Source organism: Morus notabilis, unplaced genomic scaffold (genome assembly GCF_000414095.1).
Source record: "Morus notabilis unplaced genomic scaffold, ASM41409v2 Scaffold701, whole genome shotgun sequence".
NCBI lineage: Eukaryota > Viridiplantae > Streptophyta > Magnoliopsida > Rosales > Moraceae > Morus > Morus notabilis.
The window spans coordinates 226295-245525 of record NW_010363199.1 but is presented as its reverse complement, the minus strand read 5'-3'; the positions used below and the strand labels follow the sequence as shown (position 1 = coordinate 245525).

Here is a 19231-nt window from a genome sequence, read left to right as displayed (position 1 = left end):
ATCCAAATGCGGGTTTTCATCTAATAGTTTCAGAAAAGACAAAAAGTGAAACTTCCTCTCACTTACAATTGACATATTTAGTACACGTGATCGACTAAGATTTATTAAAAACCATAATAATTGGATTAATTAATACATCATTTCAGAACTATAGCAAGGATTATAACAGAACCCTTACGTCCTATAAAAGCCAAGAGAAACAAGTGCAAATCCTTCATATCCTACATCTATTCCTTCTCTTCTCAACCTTTTCATAACTCAGTGTTCCCTTTAAGCAGCGAACTATGGCGCCGAATAACGTGTCCGTGGAGGGAAGCCAGCCAGTGATCCGACGAGGTGGACCTGGTGTAGCCTCAATTTTAGCAATTGGCACAGCTAATCCTGATAACTTTTTCAATCAAGCTGACTACCCTGATTACTATTTCAGAGTCACAAATTCAGAGGACAAGACGGAATTGAAAGAGAAGTTCAAGCGCATTTGTAAGTAAATCAATGAGAAACCAACCTTTTATCATAATATATTTCAAGCTATCATTCTTTTTTGTTGTTGAAATCTGTGAGATAATCTATAAGTAGTTTGATCTTACAATATGGTTCGTAAGCATTGTTTCGTTGAAATCATATAGTTGCAGCAGATAATCTTGAGTCGTTAAATTATAATATATCTTTTTGTTATTATTTTTTCCTTTCATCATCTGGCGTCAGAAGATAGAATTAAAACACTTACAAGAGATAAATGTTAAAATTCTATCTCCTTGCGCACTAATTTCTAATCAATTTACTCTCTATAACTAAATATTGTGTACCATTTTCTTCCACGAGCTTTTCCTTACAGTTCATTTTTCATAGAAAATTTTAGATTTAGTGACACACATATCGTTGCATGCAGGTGAGAAATCATTGATAAAGAAGAGGCACATGAGGTTGACAGAAGATATCCTCAAAGAAAACCCGAGTATGTGTAGCTATGATGCTCCATCACTTAACGCACGTATGGATCTGAAACTTGTCGAGATGCCAAAGCTTGGTGAAAGCGCAGCAATAGCAGCCATCAAAGAGTGGGGCCAACCGAAATCCAAAATTACTCACCTCATTGTCAATTCCACTTCAGGAGTAGACATGCCCGGCGCTGATTATCAGCTGATCAAGTCTCTTGGCCTCGAAAGATCCGTCAAGAGAGTCATGCTCTACCACCAAGGTTGTTTCGCCGGCGGCACTGTCCTTCGTATTGCGAAGGACTTGGCCGAAAACAATCCCGGATCACGCCGTGTTCTCGTTGTTTGCTCCGAACTCACCATTCCAACTTTCCGCGGTCCCTCGGAGGATGATAGTGCTTCTTTAGTGGGCCAAGCAATCTTCGCTGATGGTGCGTCGGCTGTGATCGTTGGTGCCAATGTGCCGGATGAAGGGTCGGTCGAAAGACCATTATTTCGGCTTGTTTCTACGTCGGAAGTTATTCTTCCTAACTCAGAAAACACAGTAGGGGGACATTTACGTGATTGCGGACTCACAATTGTCTTATCTCCGCAAGTGCCAAAGATAATTGGCAAAAACATTCAAACATGTTTGGAAGAAGCATTGGGCCCATTTGGAATTAGTGATTGGAACTCAGTGTTTTGGGCGCCACATCCCGGCGGTGCTGCCATTATAAAAGAGATAGAAGACAAAGCTGGGCTAGAGAAGGAGAAGCTTAAAGACACTTGGAATGTGTGGAGCGAGTATGGAAATATGTCAAGTGCAACTGTGTTTTTTATCCTGAATCAGATGAGGAAGAGGTCGTTGGAGGAGAAAAAGAGCACCACTGGTGACGGATTGGAGTGGGGAGTTCTGCTTGGGTTCGGGCCAGGACTAACAGTGGAGACAGTGGTGTTGCAGAGTGTCCCTATTGTTGCTTAGATTGTGGAATAATGCTTAGTGGTATCAACAATACTCAGCATCATAACTAATTAATATGAGTGACAGTAATATGTCATTACATTGTTCTAGATTGTGTCGCACAAACTATTTTTTTAATCATAAAATAAGTGATCAAGATAAAAAGAACAGTTTTGTAATTTGTTATTTTTTTTAGTATATTGTATTCATCTTGTGTTTCTTAATATTTCAGTTTTATAATTGTAAAAGAGAGAATGAAAATTTCACCCCTCTCTAAGTTTCAGTCATCAATTTATAAAGTTGGATAATTATTTGATGAGAAGTTGCGTATATTCTACTCTTTTTAGTTTGAATAATGAAGAGTTGAAGGGATGAGAAATGTGAAGACGAAGAAAGTCGTAACAATACTTTAAGTTGTTTTAGTTAAGTCGAAGGGGGAGAGAGTTGAAAGAATTAATGATATTTATTTGTTTAGTTACCAAATTATCAATTTTACTAAAACAATTTTTGGTGGGTAGAATAACATTTAATAAATTTGATGAATTTGTAGATAGATTAATTCATATTGACGGGTCCATCCATCTCCACTCTTCTTCCGCTCTTTCCTAAACCAGACAAGAAATTAGGCATCTCTCTCTCCTCCTCCGCCTCTCCCTCTAATAATTGTTGCATTAACGCAGTTAAATACTTAAGCACACTATCAAACGTTGTAATCTTCCCATTATTTAAATATTATTCTTTTAATATGACTATTTTACTACACAAAAGTTAGTAAAAAAAAAAAATTACATTTTAATTTATCTTTTTTTAGAAGAAGCTTTGGTGTTATTTGTTTCTTGGGTTCGGGCTTGAATTGACGATAGAGATAGTGGTGTTACAGAAGGTCCCTATTATATTGTTACATAGATTGCGGAAAGAGCTTGGGATATCATCAGTGTTAAGCAACATAACTAATAAAAACTAAGCCAGCCTCACTTGTAGGTCCTATGCTGCGAGGTCTACCTTTTGTAAAAAACAACTTCTATAGTATATCATTAATTAATACACCAAGATCACTACATAGTACTAAATCCTCTCTGAAATAGAAAACATAAAAAGGAGATCTAGTTATCCCACAAACCAAATACTAAGGTCTCGTTTGTTTCGTCTTTTTAAATCATAATTCAAGTTTTTGTTATAGTGTTTTTTCTTATAAAAATTAAAATACAATTTTTTTTTTTTTTGCTACAATATTTTCTTTCACATAAATTCACTTTTTAACTCAAACGAGTGAAACGAACGAGACATAAAGCACTATTACACATAATACAATACTTATTTCGCTCCAATTTCCGTACAACACAATGAGCCTGGTTGCTCTATTTGTAGTTGAGGTTGGCCTCCAAGTTTTGCTGCATTCAAAGCATAAAATACAAGCACTCCCCAAGATAGCAAGTTGTATATTGTAATACTTCTATTCATCCGGATGTGTACTGTATATAACTTTAGGACTCGTCCGGTGCTGGTTGTATAACACTTATACTCACCAGTGTTGATTTCAACATGATGCGGGTAAGTAGATGCTCGCATTCACACATCGACATAACAAAGTGTTAACTGCAAAAGATAGACAGTATATACTTCACCGGTCTGTACTGCAAAATGCAACTTGCAGAGAGAGAAGAGAGAGAGAGAGAGAGAGAGAGAGAGAGAGAGAGAGAGAGAGAGAGAGAGAGAGAGAGAGAGAGAGAGAGAGAGAGAGCTTTAAAGTCATTTTTACGAAGAGCTCGAAAAATCTATGTTGAAATACCTCAAACTGTCATTCTTTGTGCTCACACATGTTAACCGCCTTGAGATTTCCATCTAATGCTCGTGATTCTCTTTTTTGGAATATTCAGTATCATGAAACTCAATATTTTGATGGCGTTGAAATCAGAGCATCACTTAGTAGGACCTCCACCCAGAAATTTTATTGATTGAATAAAGATGTTGGGAGAAGGCCAGCGATCGCCGAAGTGAAATTGTCACGAGACCTCATTAATATTAATATATATATATATAGTACTCTATTATTTATTCTTGAATTATGGGTATCGTTAATTTTAACAGTAAGATATTGATACGATGATCGTAATAAATTAGAAATTGACTAAAAAATTTATAATAATTAAAGAAATCAGATTCTACCACGTCATTAAATTTTTATATTTAATGATAACCATTAAAAACTCATATATATATATGACGAGTTTTCAATCGTTACGCAAGTTACGAACTGAATATAAAAATTTGACGACGTGGTGTGGTAAGAAGCAAGTTGCATTAATTATCATAAATTTTTTTAATCAATTATATAATTTATTATAACCGTTGGATTAATATCTTATAATTAAAACAATAATACTCATTAATGGGTATATATTTAAGTAACTATTAAAACCACACCATACCATATGTGTTATATTTATAACGGGATCGGTGGCAATTAAAGTGAATAGGCGATGATGGAAATTTCTCGATACTTTTTCAAGGAAACGACAATAATACTTCATGGAGTGCAATGAAGAAAGAAAAAACGGCAATAACATTCAAAATGGGGATCAGAAGTAAAAAAGCTATAATAACACTCAAAAACGAGATCAGTAATAAAAGTTGCTAGCAACAGAAAAAGGACGATGAATTTGAACAACGAACGAAAACAAAATTGAAAAATACCTAAAAAAACGACTTCTAGGATGAGAAAGACATAGTAAATTAAAAACGACAACTACCATAACATGGCAAATTGCCAACATTGTAAAAAGAACAATAATAAGAAATGACGATAAAATGATTAAAAAGAGAAAAAAAAAAAAAAAAAAAAAAAAACTTATAAAAAAAAAAAAAAAAAAAAAAAAAAAAAAAAAAAAAAAAAAAAAAAAAAAAAAAAAAAAAAAAAAAAAAAAAAAAACTTTAGACACGATATGCATAATCTATAATCTATTATAGAAGGAAGAATGAAGTTTTTTGAATTTTCTACTTCAACTTTTGATCCAATGGTCATATTAATCAGTTCTTTTTACCCTTTAAATATAATGGTCAAGATTTCTCCACTTGATTTATCTATTCTCTCACACGTCATATATATATATATATATATATATATATATATATAAAAGTGGAAAGTGAAGAAGAATGAAATTAACACTTCAATTTCTTTTTCCTTATCATAATCCATCATTACACATATATTCCATACCATCATCACGCACACTCTTTTTCCTTGGTATTATTTTTCATGAATAATGCTAAGGAAACCAAATCAATTTCAACTTTTATGTATCAAATGTGAGTTGTTGTTTATACATTAGTAAGTGTTTAAAACATTGCAATGTAAATTAATGATAAGAGATTGCATCAACTAATAAAAAATAACAACTCACATATCACATCAATTGGTATACAAAAATTGAGATTGAAGTTGGTGTCCCTAGTAATACCGATTTTTCATTCATCTCCAGTGAGAGATAAATGAGACATCTTCCTGTGAGTGACACACAACTGACTTTGCAGGCTTAGTTTTGAGTGAATTTTGTGTGTACAAGCGTGTTTTAATTCTTATCTCTAATTCATTTTTGTTCTATGACGTTTATCATTTTGATTCATTTTCTTTTCTTCTGCTAGTGTTTATAATAGTTATTTCTGTAGTTACAGTGGTTGTAATTATTATATTCGATGTATGTGATTATTTTTCGTGTGAGCTTCTCTTATTGTATTTTGCCTGAGGGTATTTTGTCGCTTTCGCTTGACACGTCTTGAAAATAATTTTGCTTGTTTTATTGAGAAGAGATTAATTTGGTCAAAAACCTTTTTATATCATTTGTGCTAAAAACCCATATTTTTCGACTGCATTTTGGGATATGAAATGTGTACTTGAGTAATATTAGAATTAGCATTTGAATTGTTCCATAAATCATACACACTTTTCATCAAGTCTATATCTGTTGTTCTTGTCTCTCCACTAATTATTTGTCATGTTATATAACTTTAAGAATCTAACCACGTGCATAAATAAAAATAAATTAATACGAAAAACACTTAAGCAATTCACAAGATTTTGTCAAAATTTAATTGGAGGGATAGCCTTCCAGACAGAGAAATGGGCAGCATATCTTGATTCCTTTCCTTCACTGTCCTTTATTTTATTTTCACATTTTTATTTATTTCATAATCTCAAAAAATTTTAAAAATTATTTGCTCTGCTTTATTACGCTTATCTCATTTAACGTTTGTTTATGCTAGTCTTTTCTCGTTATTTGTCACCCCCTCGTGAGATCGACTGCACGTGTTACAAAACAACCACTTTACTAAACCCGCTTGGGCGTTAATTATGACATATATCAGTGTGAAGATAAATTTTTCAACGTTTTGAGTGGTGGGTGGCTGGGTGTGGAAACCGGATTGGAATGACTAGGAGGAATTAAAAAAAAAAAAAAACCTTGCTTGCAGTCTTGTCTTTTGAATCTTAATGTAGTTGTTAGCATAATATTAATATCGTTTACTAAAAAAATCTATTGGAAAGTCCCCTATCAATATGTCATTACTTCAATTATTGTGTCCTAATTAATTCCCTTCACGCTTTCAACATATTTACTTTGAAGGGTGGGTGAAGGGTGTGGGTGTGGAAACCGGTAGGGCCGAAGAAGATTTGTAACTCAAATGTTAAAAGTGGTAAGCCCATGACATTATTCTCCTACGTGAGAACAGATATTTACACAAAGAAAAAAAAAATGTTTACAAGTAAGAGAAGTAGGGAAGAACCTAAAAAGAAACAAAAAGGAGTGCCAAAAATGTTTTGCTTATGTCTTCGTATGTTATTGACTGAGCCACCTTGGTTTTCCCTTATTGTGGTTGTTGGGGATATAAATCATACTGTTCGTCTGCTAGTAGAAAATCTGTTCAAAAAAGGTTCCCACATTCAATTACGTCCTGATCCCTCCACAGTCCACACTTTTAGGTCCAGAAAACGACTTCGTTTTCCAAATACCTTGAAAAGCCTTACTTGGCGGCAGAGCCGTCATTGATGACACAATAAAAAATTTCATTACCCCACTTGCCTGTGTTGTATATATAAATTATATATATATATATGGACAAGTTGGAGAGACTTTCTGAGTCAACATAAATAATTTTATAAATAAATAATTCAAATATTTGTACACCAAATTATTATTTATAACATAAACAATTCAAAGTTATAGGAAGAAGCGGTGGAATCAACGTGTACTTGAATTAATATTCATTTTTTTCCTACTCAACAACTTGACTTCGACTTGGAATCAAACACCATGTGGAAAGCAATTAGTTGGTGGCTGCGGAAATAAATTAAAACACATTGAGATTTTCTCATTAGTATTCGCTCCTATATGACGGAATCTTTGACTTATAACCGTAGAAACCATAGGATGTGGACCAATTTTTCTACACGTGACCGAATAATTAAAAACCATAATAATTCGATTAATTATTGCATCATTTCAGATCTGTATCGAGGTTTATAACAGTACCCTTGCGCCTATAAAAAGCCAGGAGAAACAAGTGCAAATCCATCATATCCTCATCTATTCTTCTCTTCTTCTCAACCTTTAAACTCGGTGTTCGATCCCTTAAAGCAGCAAGCAATGGCGCCGACTAACGGGTTCGTAGAGGAAAGCCAGACAGTGATCCCACGAGCTGGCCCTGCTGTAGCCTCAATTCTAGCAATTGGCACATCCAATCCTAGCAACTACTTCAATCAAGCTGAATATGCTGATTATTACTTCAGAGTCACTAATTCTGAGCACATGACGGAATTAAAAGAGAAGTTCAAGCGTATTTGTAAGCAAATCCATAAGAAACCAAATCTTTATCATAAATATTTCAAGTCTATCTTTTCATTGTTTTGCTTTTTAAATTTAAGGAATAACCTAAGTAGTTTGATGTTGCTCTAGAAACCATGAGGCCATATAACATGGGGTGTGATAGAATCTTTTTACACGCTCACAATATGTGGTTCATAGGCACCATTCGATTTAAATCTAATAATTACAGTTGCTAAAGTTGGTGGGTCGTAAAACTTCTCTTTAGTGTCATGAGTTATAATCTTTTTTTTTTATTTTCATTTAATTTTTCCCTCACATCGTGCACGCCGTATATGGATTTATTGGGAATATGTTTTTAAACATATGTAATTTATAACTTCTAGTACTTGATTAGTTCCCTTTTCGACATTACTGTATATAGTTCAGTAAAGATATACAGGAGATAAATGATTTAATTCTACCTTCCTTGCACACTAATTTCTAATTAATTTTCTTTAAGTCAGTAATGTGTGTTTTTGCCATGAATTTTTCCTTACTGTTTATGTTTTCACACGATATTTTAGTGACACCTATCATTGCTTGCAGGTGAGAAATCATTGATAAAGAAACGGCACATGAGGTTGACGGAAGATATCCTCAAAGCAAACCCAAGTATCTGTACCTACGATGGTCCATCAATTAATGAACGTATGGATCTAAAAATTGTGGAGATGCCAAAGCTTGGTGAAAGCGCAGCAATAGAGGCCCTCAAAGAGTGGGGCCAACCGAAATCAAAAATTACCCACATCATCGTCAATTCCACTTCTGGAGTGGACATGCCTGGCGCCGATTATCAGTTGATCAGGTCGCTTGGCCTCAAAACATCCGTCAAGAGAGTCATGCTCTACCACCAAGGTTGCTTCGCCGGCGGCACCGTCCTTCGCATTGCAAAGGACTTGGCCGAGAACAACCCTGGAGCACGTGTTCTCGTTGTTTGTTCTGAACTCACCATCCCCACTTTCCGCGGTCCCTCGGAGGAAGACAGTGCTTCTCTTGTCGGCCAAGCAATCTTCGCTGATGGTGGGTCGGCTGTAATCGTCGGTGCCAACGTACCCGATGAGGGCTCCGTCGAAAGACCATTGTTTCGGCTTGTTTCAAATTCACAAGTTATTCTTCCTAACTCAGAAAACACAGTAGGGGGACATTTACGTGATTGCGGACTCACAATTGTATTGTCTCCGGAAGTGCCGAAGCTAATTGGCAAAAACATTCTGACATGTTTGGAAGAAGCATTTACCCCATTTGGAATTAGTGATTGGAACTCACTATTTTGGGTGCCACATCCCGGCGGGGCTGCCATTTTGAGGGCGATTGAAGAGAAAGCTGAGCTAAAGAAGGAGAAGCTTAAGGACACATGGAATGTGTGGAGCGAGTATGGAAATATGTCAAGTGCAACTGTGTTTTTTATCCTGAATCAGATGAGGAAGAGGTCGTTGGAGGAGAAAAAGAGCACTACCGGTGACGGATTGGAGTGGGGAGTTCTGCTTGGGTTCGGGCCGGGACTCACAGTGGAGACAGTGGTGCTGCAGAGTGTCCCCATTGTTGCATAAATTGTGGAATAATGCTTACGTGTACTAATAGTACCGAGCATAATTTAATGAGTAAAAAGTAGACTCCACTTGTGTTTCGTGTTGCGAAACCTCGTCTTTTAATTAATGTGTGACACTAGTATCATATATAATATTGTTCTATATTATGTCAAATAAATTGTTTTTTTTTTAATTTGAATTACAAGTAACTAATAAAAAAGGTAATTTATAATTTGTTCTTTTTTTCTTTTTAGAATAAGTGTCTTCGTCTTGTCTTTCTTGATATTTCAGTTTTATAATTGTGAAAGCTTACTATATAATATCTAGAAAGCTTACTATGTAAACCTATATTTAATAGAGAAAAAAGAAAATTTACGCACTCTCTAAGTTTCGATCATCAATTTATAAGTTAGAAAATTGCTTGATGAGAAGTTGTGTATATTTTGCTATGTTTAGTTGGAGGGATGAAGAGTAAAAATAATGGAGAGTTGAAGAGATGAGAAATATGAACGATGTAGAAAATCATAACAGTACTTTAAGTTGATGGTAGACAGGAGAGAGTTAAAAGAATTATGAATGATATTCATTTGCTTAATTATCAAATTATCGATTTTACTAATAATTTTTTGGTGCGTAGAATAACATTTTAAGAAATTTGATAAATTTGTAGAAAGATTAGTTTATGTGGACGGGTCCTTCCATCCCTGCTATTCCTTCTTTGTTCCCTAAACTAAACAAGCAATTGAGCCTCTCTCTTCCTTCTCCGTCTCTCCCTCCAAAAATTATTGCAAATGAGTTAAAATACTCAAGCACACTACTATTAAAACGTTGTAATGTTCACATTATATAAATTTTATTTTTTAGTATGTCTATTTTACTAGATGAAAATTGGTAGGAAAAAAAAGTTTACATTATAATTTATCTTTAAAAAAAAAAAAAAAAAAAAAGCTACGTTGGTGCTATTTGTCTGCTTTGATTTACTTTTATTTTGTTTCTTTATTATGGATGAGATGTAATTTATGTGAAAATTTGGTCAATTAAAACTTGATTTTCAATCACGCATATATATTTACGGATCATACGATAGAAGATGAATGTCTTACTAGAACAAGGGTAAGAAATGATAACATGAGATTAACTTTCACGGAGCGATTTAGCTTTTTTCATCAGTGCGCTATTCTGTTTCGAATATGTAAATTACATAATATCTATATTTTAATAACAAATTTTGTTGAAAGGAAATCTAAAAGTTTTACTGTCCTCAAAAGAACTAATAATGTCATTAAGAAACTACATTAATTCATTTAGGTTTATTGGTTTAAATAGGAAGTAATTTTATATGGCCAGCAGTTTCAAATTACATGTATAATTGCATTTTCCGCTTGGTACAAACGCAATTGTATACTTACTGAACATATAAAATATAATGGAGCGAACTTGGGGTCCAAAAAAATGATATTATAGTTGTGTCGCGCCAATATACACATTGACTATATAGCCCCTGATTATGAGTTACTTCGGAGTCACCAATTCAGAGAAGAAGACACTGTTAAAGAGAAGATTAAGCACATGTGTAGATAAACCAATTAATGAGAAACAAACGGCCATAAAATCTATAGGATAACCTAAGTACGAGAGATGTTCCTGAGAAAGCAAGCGGCCTATATTATATGGGATTGGATACAATGACAGAATTTCTTTATACATTACGCACGGTACACAATTGGGTCACAAAATTTCCCCTTAATAATTAGAGTGAGTTACAATTTTTTTATTATTTTTCCCTATCATCATACATAATCATATATCGATTTATTATATAATTATATATAACTTCTAGTGATCTAGATCTGGTTCAGAATTACTGTTTGTTTACAGTGATTCAGATCAGTGTTTGGTTTAGATGATTCTAAATCATGATTCAGAATGTGATGTGATTTTGAATCATGGTTTTATAATCATGATTTGAACCTAAAATCATGAATCATGATTTTACTTCTAGAATCATGATTAGAATCACCATAGTTTGAATCCTCGTACCAAATGAACCCTTAGTGATCGAAAATCATTGTTTTGGGAGCCAGACCCGGCGAGACTGCCATTATGAGTGAGATCAACGTGAAAGTCAGATTGAATAAGGAGAAGCTTAGGGCTACTTAGCATGTACTTGGAGCGAGTATGGAAATATGTCAAGTGCATCTGTGTCTGTTATACTGAATCAAATGAGAAAGAGCTCAGTGGAGGAGTTAAGAAGCATCACCGGGAAGGAGTGAACTGGGAGTTTTGCTTAGATTCGGATCGGGATTGACAATAGAGACAATAGTGTTGCAGAGTTTACCTATTTTTTCATATCTAGACTGCGGAAAAATGTTTAGAGTACCGCCAGTATCAAGCACCATAACTAATAGAATGTCGGCTCCACTTATGATCAGTTTCATACAAGATCTGTTTTCTTTTAGTGTGTGATACTTAGCACCATCTAGTTCCTAACCCAATATCCTTGCCACTCTCTTGCATCTTTGCAATAACACAAGACAAGGCCTAATATGCATGCATAATCATCTGTGGCTTCACGAGTTGTTGTGACGGGAGAGGAAAAGCATGTAAGAACCCCAAAAGAAATGATGATGATTCTACCGGACAATCTGTTGTGTTGCAATATTGACACACGTACATAATTAGTTTTGTAAAGTCGCATTCTGAATTCATCACCAAAATTAATAACATGAATGTCTTTTTAATTGTAGAATACAACATACTAATCACTACTTTTTTGTCAGTCACTTAATCAAGTAAAATTTTGTGAAAAATCTTTAAGTGGATGATGTCGTAACAAGTAATAAAATGTGAGTAAAATATCATTTCCAAGAGAATTGCATTAATTTATATTAAGTACCGAAATTAACAACACAAAATATTATTTAAAGGACCGAAATTAAACTGAAAATAATCAAATAAGAAAAATAAAAATAAAATAAATAACCTACAATTATCGAGGTTACTCACCAAAATTAATCACATCTAAAAATTCCTATTTAGTTAATTAATATTTATTCCCTATGCTGACAACGAATTTCTCTACTTTATTCATTAATCTTTCTCAAGCACTAATAAAAATATTTGAACAAACAAATTTTAAATCGCTGTCATAATTCTAAACCTGCCAAAATTAATTAAGAACAAGAAATCCATAACACTGCACAAGTTTCATAAATATCTCTCCATTTTATGACAATCTCATGGTATTCTAATCATGGGCATATAATCATCACTTTTCAATCTCAAATCAAATATCAAATCTTCAATTATTGATCAGGCAATCACAAGCATTAAGCATAAATTGAAATACTCGACATATTTGAGAATAAAACAAGAATAAATTAAAAATAAGAAAACACAAATACTCATAATCCGGCTATATCATAGCTTCAGATAAACAAACTAAAAAGAAAACAGTGATTCCGGCATAATCAAAGAACAAAAATAGAAAAATTAGAAAAATCTTCTTCTCATCCTCCTCCTCATAGCCATGGATGAAAATGTCCACAACATTGTCAACATTTTCACGATATTATTCATATTTTGAAGTCTCAACATGGATAACCAAAGGAAAGATATTCTTCCCGACGTGTTTATAAAATATCTACAATATCTAAAAATATCTGTAAAATCTGTGAATATCTGCAAATATTCAGGATATTTTTAGAAATGTCCACAAAATGTCTAAAAACACCGGAAAATTGTTTTTAACAAAAATCAATTTTGTAGGACGTTTTTTCCTATTTTTTCAATAAAATGTTATCACAACATGATTCAAATCAAAAACAATAAAAATATTGACTTAATTAGCTTTTTAAATAATTTTTATTTTTTAAATTAATAATTCATATTCAAATACCTTTGAGTCCATTCACTAAAAAAGAAGATTTTACTCATGCTATACAAGATAAAGATCATAGGCATAGGACATGTCCTGGTATTTAGTCAATTGGAAAACAATTTAAAAGAAAACATAATCTCACTCAACAAACATATGAGGATTATGTGACCTTGAGTTTGATTCCATGAGCTTAGGAACTTAGCAAAATTCATATGGACTTAGTAAAGTTCATATGGTAATAACCATCCATATAGTTCTCATACGGGATCTATTTCAGAAGTACAAAACTAATATGATTTTTTTTTTTATATGTTAGTGTATCCTCCACCACAATTTAGTGTTAAAATGGCATTACACATCCCTGAAAACTACTCATCAAGTTGGATAAATTAATAGTATCTAATTTATGAGTTAACAGGGGAAAGAGATCAAGAAACATACATGTGGCACATCCACAACTACCTCTAGAGTTATTCAAGGGTAATATCTTAATAAATGTATTTTTTAGATTATGATCAGAACCTACTTGATGTTTTTTAACTTGCTAGAAATTTGTTTTGGCAATGAAAGCGCGTTAAGCTCGTGTGCACTCTATTTTTTTTTTTTTTTTGCCGATTCCAGAACTGCACCCCGATAAGGCATGAAAATAACCTGACAAATACTGAGGCCTCGTTCATTTCTCTGGTGCGAGTTTTTTGACTCAAGTTGAAAGATGAATGTTATGTGTATGTGTTGTAGCATGTTATGTGTGCTGCATAACACTTCTACTCACCGGTGTTGATTTCAACATTAAATTCTTATAAGATGGAAATGGTGTTTTTTGCAGTCATAACCTAAAGGCTAAATGCAGGTAAGTAGATGCTCGCATTTCGCTCATCGATGTCACAAAGTGTAAACTGCAAAAGAAACACTTTTGAGAATCATTAGACTTTATTCACCGGTCTGTACTACAAAATGCAACTCTAACTGAGAAAGAGATAGAGCTTTAAAATCATTTTTACGAAGAGCTCGAAAAATCTATGTTGAAATACCTCAAACTGTCATTCTTTGTGCTCACACATGTTTGCCGCCTTGAGTTTTCCATCTAATGCTTGTGATTCTCTTTTTTGGAATATTCAGTATCATGAAAGTCAATATTAACCATTGATGGAGTTGAAATCAGAGCATCACTTAGTAGGACCTCGACCTAGGAATCTTATTGATTGACTAAAGATGTTGGGAGAAGACCACCGATGGCCGAAGCGAAAGTATCGAGGGATATCATAAATATATTTACTGTATTTAATAGTAACTACTGATAACTCGTGTGTATGTATGTGTGTGTGTGTATATATATATATATATATATATATAGAGGGATTGAGAAGCAATTATATAATGTAAATAGGTGGTGATGGGAATTTCTCAATAGATTTAAGTAAGCCACAATAATATTTCATGGAGTGCAATGAAGAAAAGAAAAACGATAATGACATTCAAAAACGGAATCAGAAATAATAAAAACAAAAAAAAAAAAGCGACCATACCACTCAAAAACGACGTCAGTAATAAAAGCTGCTAGCAACAAAAGAACGACGATATGCTTGAACAACGAACGAAAACAATATTGAAAAATACTAAAAAACGACGTCTAGAATGTAAACGACATAGTAAATTAAAAACGACAATTATCACAAAACGGCCAATTGCCGATATTGTAAAATGGACATTAATAAGAAATGATGATAAAATGATAAAAAAGTGGGGGAAAAAACCTTTAAATACGATATAGACTAGAGAAGCGACATTACCACTTGCCCCAGAAATAACTTGGTTAAAAACAACAACATTAATAAAAACGACAACGATCAATAAAACGATAGAAAATAAGAAAAAATATATATCTACTAAAATTCTGCCAATAGTATGAAAATAACCAAAACCTCGGAAGCTAGGTAACCATAAGACCTGAATGAAATATTATATAAATAGAGAATAAAGTAAATAGCAGATTTATAATAAGTAAGTGAAGTATATAACAGATTGTTAAAGTATTTGAAGTAAAAAAAAAATATATATATATATATATATGAGTCATAAATAAAAAATTTAGGTGGAAAGTAATATTTTTACTACTATTTACTTTAAATATTTTTAATTTGACAACGATAAGTAGTACTGCAAAGTGGCAACATCATATAAATGCAGTATTAATGGAAAGAAAAAGTGTATTTTTTTTTTGTCGTTATGAGGTTGGAGAAACTTAAAACCAACAATAACAATGTTACAATAACTAACAACTCCAATAAAACAATAGAAAACTTAAAATTCTGATACTATTGAAAATCTAGAAATAACTTATAACTAACAGACGGAAAAGGAGACAAATGCCGTTTAAAGTGTATGAGTTTTTACCATTTTTAATTAAATAATTATATTAATCAAAATGATATATATTAATAGAAAGTAAAAGATAAAAATTCATGCTAAGGATAAATTCAACAATTTTTCATAATGGAATCCTCGACAACTAGATAAAAGTATGAAACGACAACAACCCCAAGGAATATTAAAACGACAAGAGCTAGAAAACAAGAACTACATTAATCCACCAACCGCGCGGAACGTGATGCCCGTTCGGTCCCTCAGGAGATATTTTGCTAAGATATATTTGATTACTCATCGTGTGTTTTTTTTCCCCAACTTGTAGTCATCTTGTCTCTTTTTTTAACGTTAATGTGATCGTCTTGGTTTTTTCTTATTGTGGTGGGCTGGCGTAGCACTGTCGTTTACTAAAAAGTATCTATTGAAATTGGGCACTTTATAGAAACATCATTTTAAGCTTGAATTGACATATATCAGTAAACATAAATTATTGCAGAAATGTCATAGCCAAAAATACTTAGAAATCATAAAATTTATAAAAATCACAAATATATATATATATATATATATGAAAAACTACAAAACTCTCCCAAAATTCAAAAATACTGAATGAAATATATAAAAGTATAAGTATAATTTTTTCAATATGCAAAACTTAAATAATGTCATTGTGGACCCATGATAAAAGTCAATCCAACCTTAAAAATCATGACATATTACCTAAATATATCATTGAAATTAATATTGCCCCATTCAACACTTTGAAGGGTAGGTGTGGAAAACGTGAGGACTTGTAGGTCTCCCTTGCGCGTGACATGATACTACAAGAGAAACATCCTTTTCTCTCGCTATGATGCACATGAATTTTGCAGCTGAATTATGTGGAAATTATCCTTTTATGTAAAACTATATATTTATAAATAAAAAAACGCTTAAAAGTATTGGAGAAGTAGTGAAGAACAGAAGAAGTTAAAAAAATAAAAAAATAAAAATAAAAATAAAAAATAAAGTCAAGGTGAGGATTGAGGAAAAAGAGGAGAGAGAAAGTCCCATGTCAATATTATATCATCACTTCCATTATCGTGTCCTAATTTCATGCCCTCAACATTGAACATGCCAACATTGAACTTTGAAGGGTTGGTGACTACCATGGGTGTGGTCCGTGCGATGCTACCACAAGAGAATTAGAGAAATGTACTTTTCTCTCACTATTTTGCACGTGGCCAATTAAAGACGATTTTGGTGCTCCATGTGAAAATTGGTAAGCCTACAGCATTATTCTTTTACGTAAGAACAGATATTTACAAAGAAAAAAAAAAATGACTGCAAGTATTGGAGAAGTAGGGGAAGAACCATGTTAAAAGTCGCAAAATAAAAGTGGTTTTTTTATCCTACATCCTATCTCATCTCATCTCATATGTATAAAAGTGTCGATGTGCACTTCTTTTTTAGTTCCTCCATGCCAGTTAATAAAACCCTAATTAGGGTACACATAAGAGGGAAAAAATTTTATGAAACTCATATTAAAATTACAAGGAAAAAAAATACTAAAAAAAGGTAAAAGATTATTAATGGGGGGAAAAAAAAAAGAACTAGGTGGAGATTAATGACGAAAAAAGAGGAAAAGAAGGTGTTCAACACGTGTATAAAAAAAAGACTAAATTAGCTGTATTAACTTAGAAAAACAAGGTAGGAGCAACGTGCACGTATAATATACTAATAAATTTTAAAGTCACGATCACAAAATTACGAGGTTGGAAAAACCAAAAATAAAAAGAAAGTATAAAATCAACTTTACAAGAGAACAAACAAATATGAGGTCGGGGTTGCTTGAAACTGACAAATTGCGACAAAAACAATTACTTGGTCAAAAAACAACAACATGAATTAACACCAATAATCTAAAACTATTGAAAAAATATATATAAATAATCTAAAACTAACAAAACCCTCCAAAGCTAGCTAAAAAATTTGAAACGGCAACGACCATAAGATCCGACATATAAAATATTAAAAGAAAAAGGGCTTGAAAAACAAAATATTAACCAGAAAACAAGAACAACGATATCAATCTGGCAACCACGGGGTAGGTGTGGCCCGTTAGGCTTGTTCAGAGATATATTATTTTAATTTGTGATGTTATTTTAATTTTGCCGCCACAATTGATTAGTCATATTGCATTAGCCATGCAACAAAATGGGCTAGCAAGCACGGTTCACGAAGGCACTTTGGAATATATAAAAGAGCACTCGGAATATACAGATGAGTTTTCAAGTAACGACAATAACACGTCATCAACTATAAAGTAAGGAAATACAAAAACAACAATACATTATTAAAAAAACGACACGAGTAATCAATTTGCAATTTGTGATATTTTTTTCAGCTTGCCGCCATATTTGATTTCCTTTTTTTTTTTTTTTTCCGTATGCTGTTGACTGAGTGGCCTTGATTTATGCCTAGTTGTAGTTGTTGGGGATATTAATATTGTCCAAATACATTGAAAAGCCGTCCTTGGCGGCTAGTAACTTCAAGTCTTTTTATTTTTATTTTTTTTCCTTCTGAAAAATCCTTCAAAGCAGACGAAAAATTTCAATAAAAAGAATTTCACTATTGCTTTCCACCCTTTGTTATCTTCTCTTTTTATTGCTTTCCGCCCTTTTGTTTAGTTTCAAGTATGTCCCGCACTTTTCATCAATGTTTTACAAATGATCATTAATTCAAGACTATTCCCTAAATTTTATAAACTTTCAAACGTTTTTAACACCATTTATAAAATGTAGGTTATATAAACATTATCCGTAAAAATAAGAGTGAACATAAGATTAATTTACACCAAAGATGATTTCGTGACAGTTTCTTACTGTCGTCAAGACCAGAATCGCTACATGTCTTCAATATACGACAACAATTTAAAACTGTCGTAAAAAAATCTTAGGACCATGCCAATGAGCCTCTCAAAAAAATCGTTGTAAAATGTGGCCACTTAAAAAAAATGTTGGCTTTTAGTTTTCCCACGGGTGACCTATCCAGTACTGTTTTATTGTAAAAACTTAACAGAATTAATCCTGTAGATACTAGACATTATTTTATAATAATAACAATAGAAATTATGAATTTCAATATCTTATAAACATATTAATATTTTAAAAAAAAATTGTAGATTTTGGAGACCGCTCATGAGGGCACTGCAGCGGCCAGATTGTCCAAGTTGTAGATTTTGGCTAACAAGTTTAAAAATCTCAGAATGCTTAAAACTGAAATGATTACAAATTTCAATTCTCAACTCTGTGACATAGCTAATGAATCGTTTGCTCTTGGTGAAAAAATTCCCGAGGCAAAACTAGTCCGGAAGGCGTTGAGATCGTTGTCCTCAAGGTTTGCCTACAAAGTCACCGCCATTGAAGAGGCAAAGGATGTTAACTCTATGAGGCTTGACGAGTTGATGGGCTCCCTGTAGACGTATGAAATGGTCCTAGATCAAAATAAGAAGGAGAAAGGGAAAAAGGGGAATGGAATTGCTTTTCAAGCTGAAGTTGAAGAAGTAGATTCTGATGACGAAGAAGACTTGACCAAGTCCATTGCACGATTGTCAAAGAATTTCAACAATGTTATTGCATGATTGTCGAAGAATTTCAACAAGGTTATGAACAATATGAATAGGAAGGGAATAACACCAAACTTCGGCAATGCTAACAACTTCCAGAAGAACAAAGCTGTAGCAA

The 19231-nt window shown here is 33.0% G+C and overlaps 2 protein-coding genes across 2 annotated transcripts; both read left to right on the top strand.

The window, feature by feature from the left end:
* Positions 1-226: 226 nt before the first annotated feature.
* On the top strand, positions 227-1985 carry LOC21412879 (chalcone synthase 2). Its single transcript, XM_024169252.1, has 2 exons — positions 227-480; positions 890-1985. Exons 1-2 carry the CDS (start codon positions 285-287, stop codon positions 1894-1896), a joined length of 1203 nt encoding a protein of 400 aa, XP_024025020.1. The 5' UTR covers positions 227-284; the 3' UTR covers positions 1897-1985.
* Positions 1986-7429: 5444 nt separating this feature from the next.
* LOC21412324 (chalcone synthase 2) lies at positions 7430-9416 on the top strand. Its single transcript, XM_024169254.1, has 2 exons — positions 7430-7710; positions 8280-9416. Exons 1-2 carry the CDS (start codon positions 7515-7517, stop codon positions 9281-9283), a joined length of 1200 nt encoding a protein of 399 aa, XP_024025022.1. The 5' UTR covers positions 7430-7514; the 3' UTR covers positions 9284-9416.
* The last annotated feature ends 9815 nt before the right edge of the window (positions 9417-19231 follow it).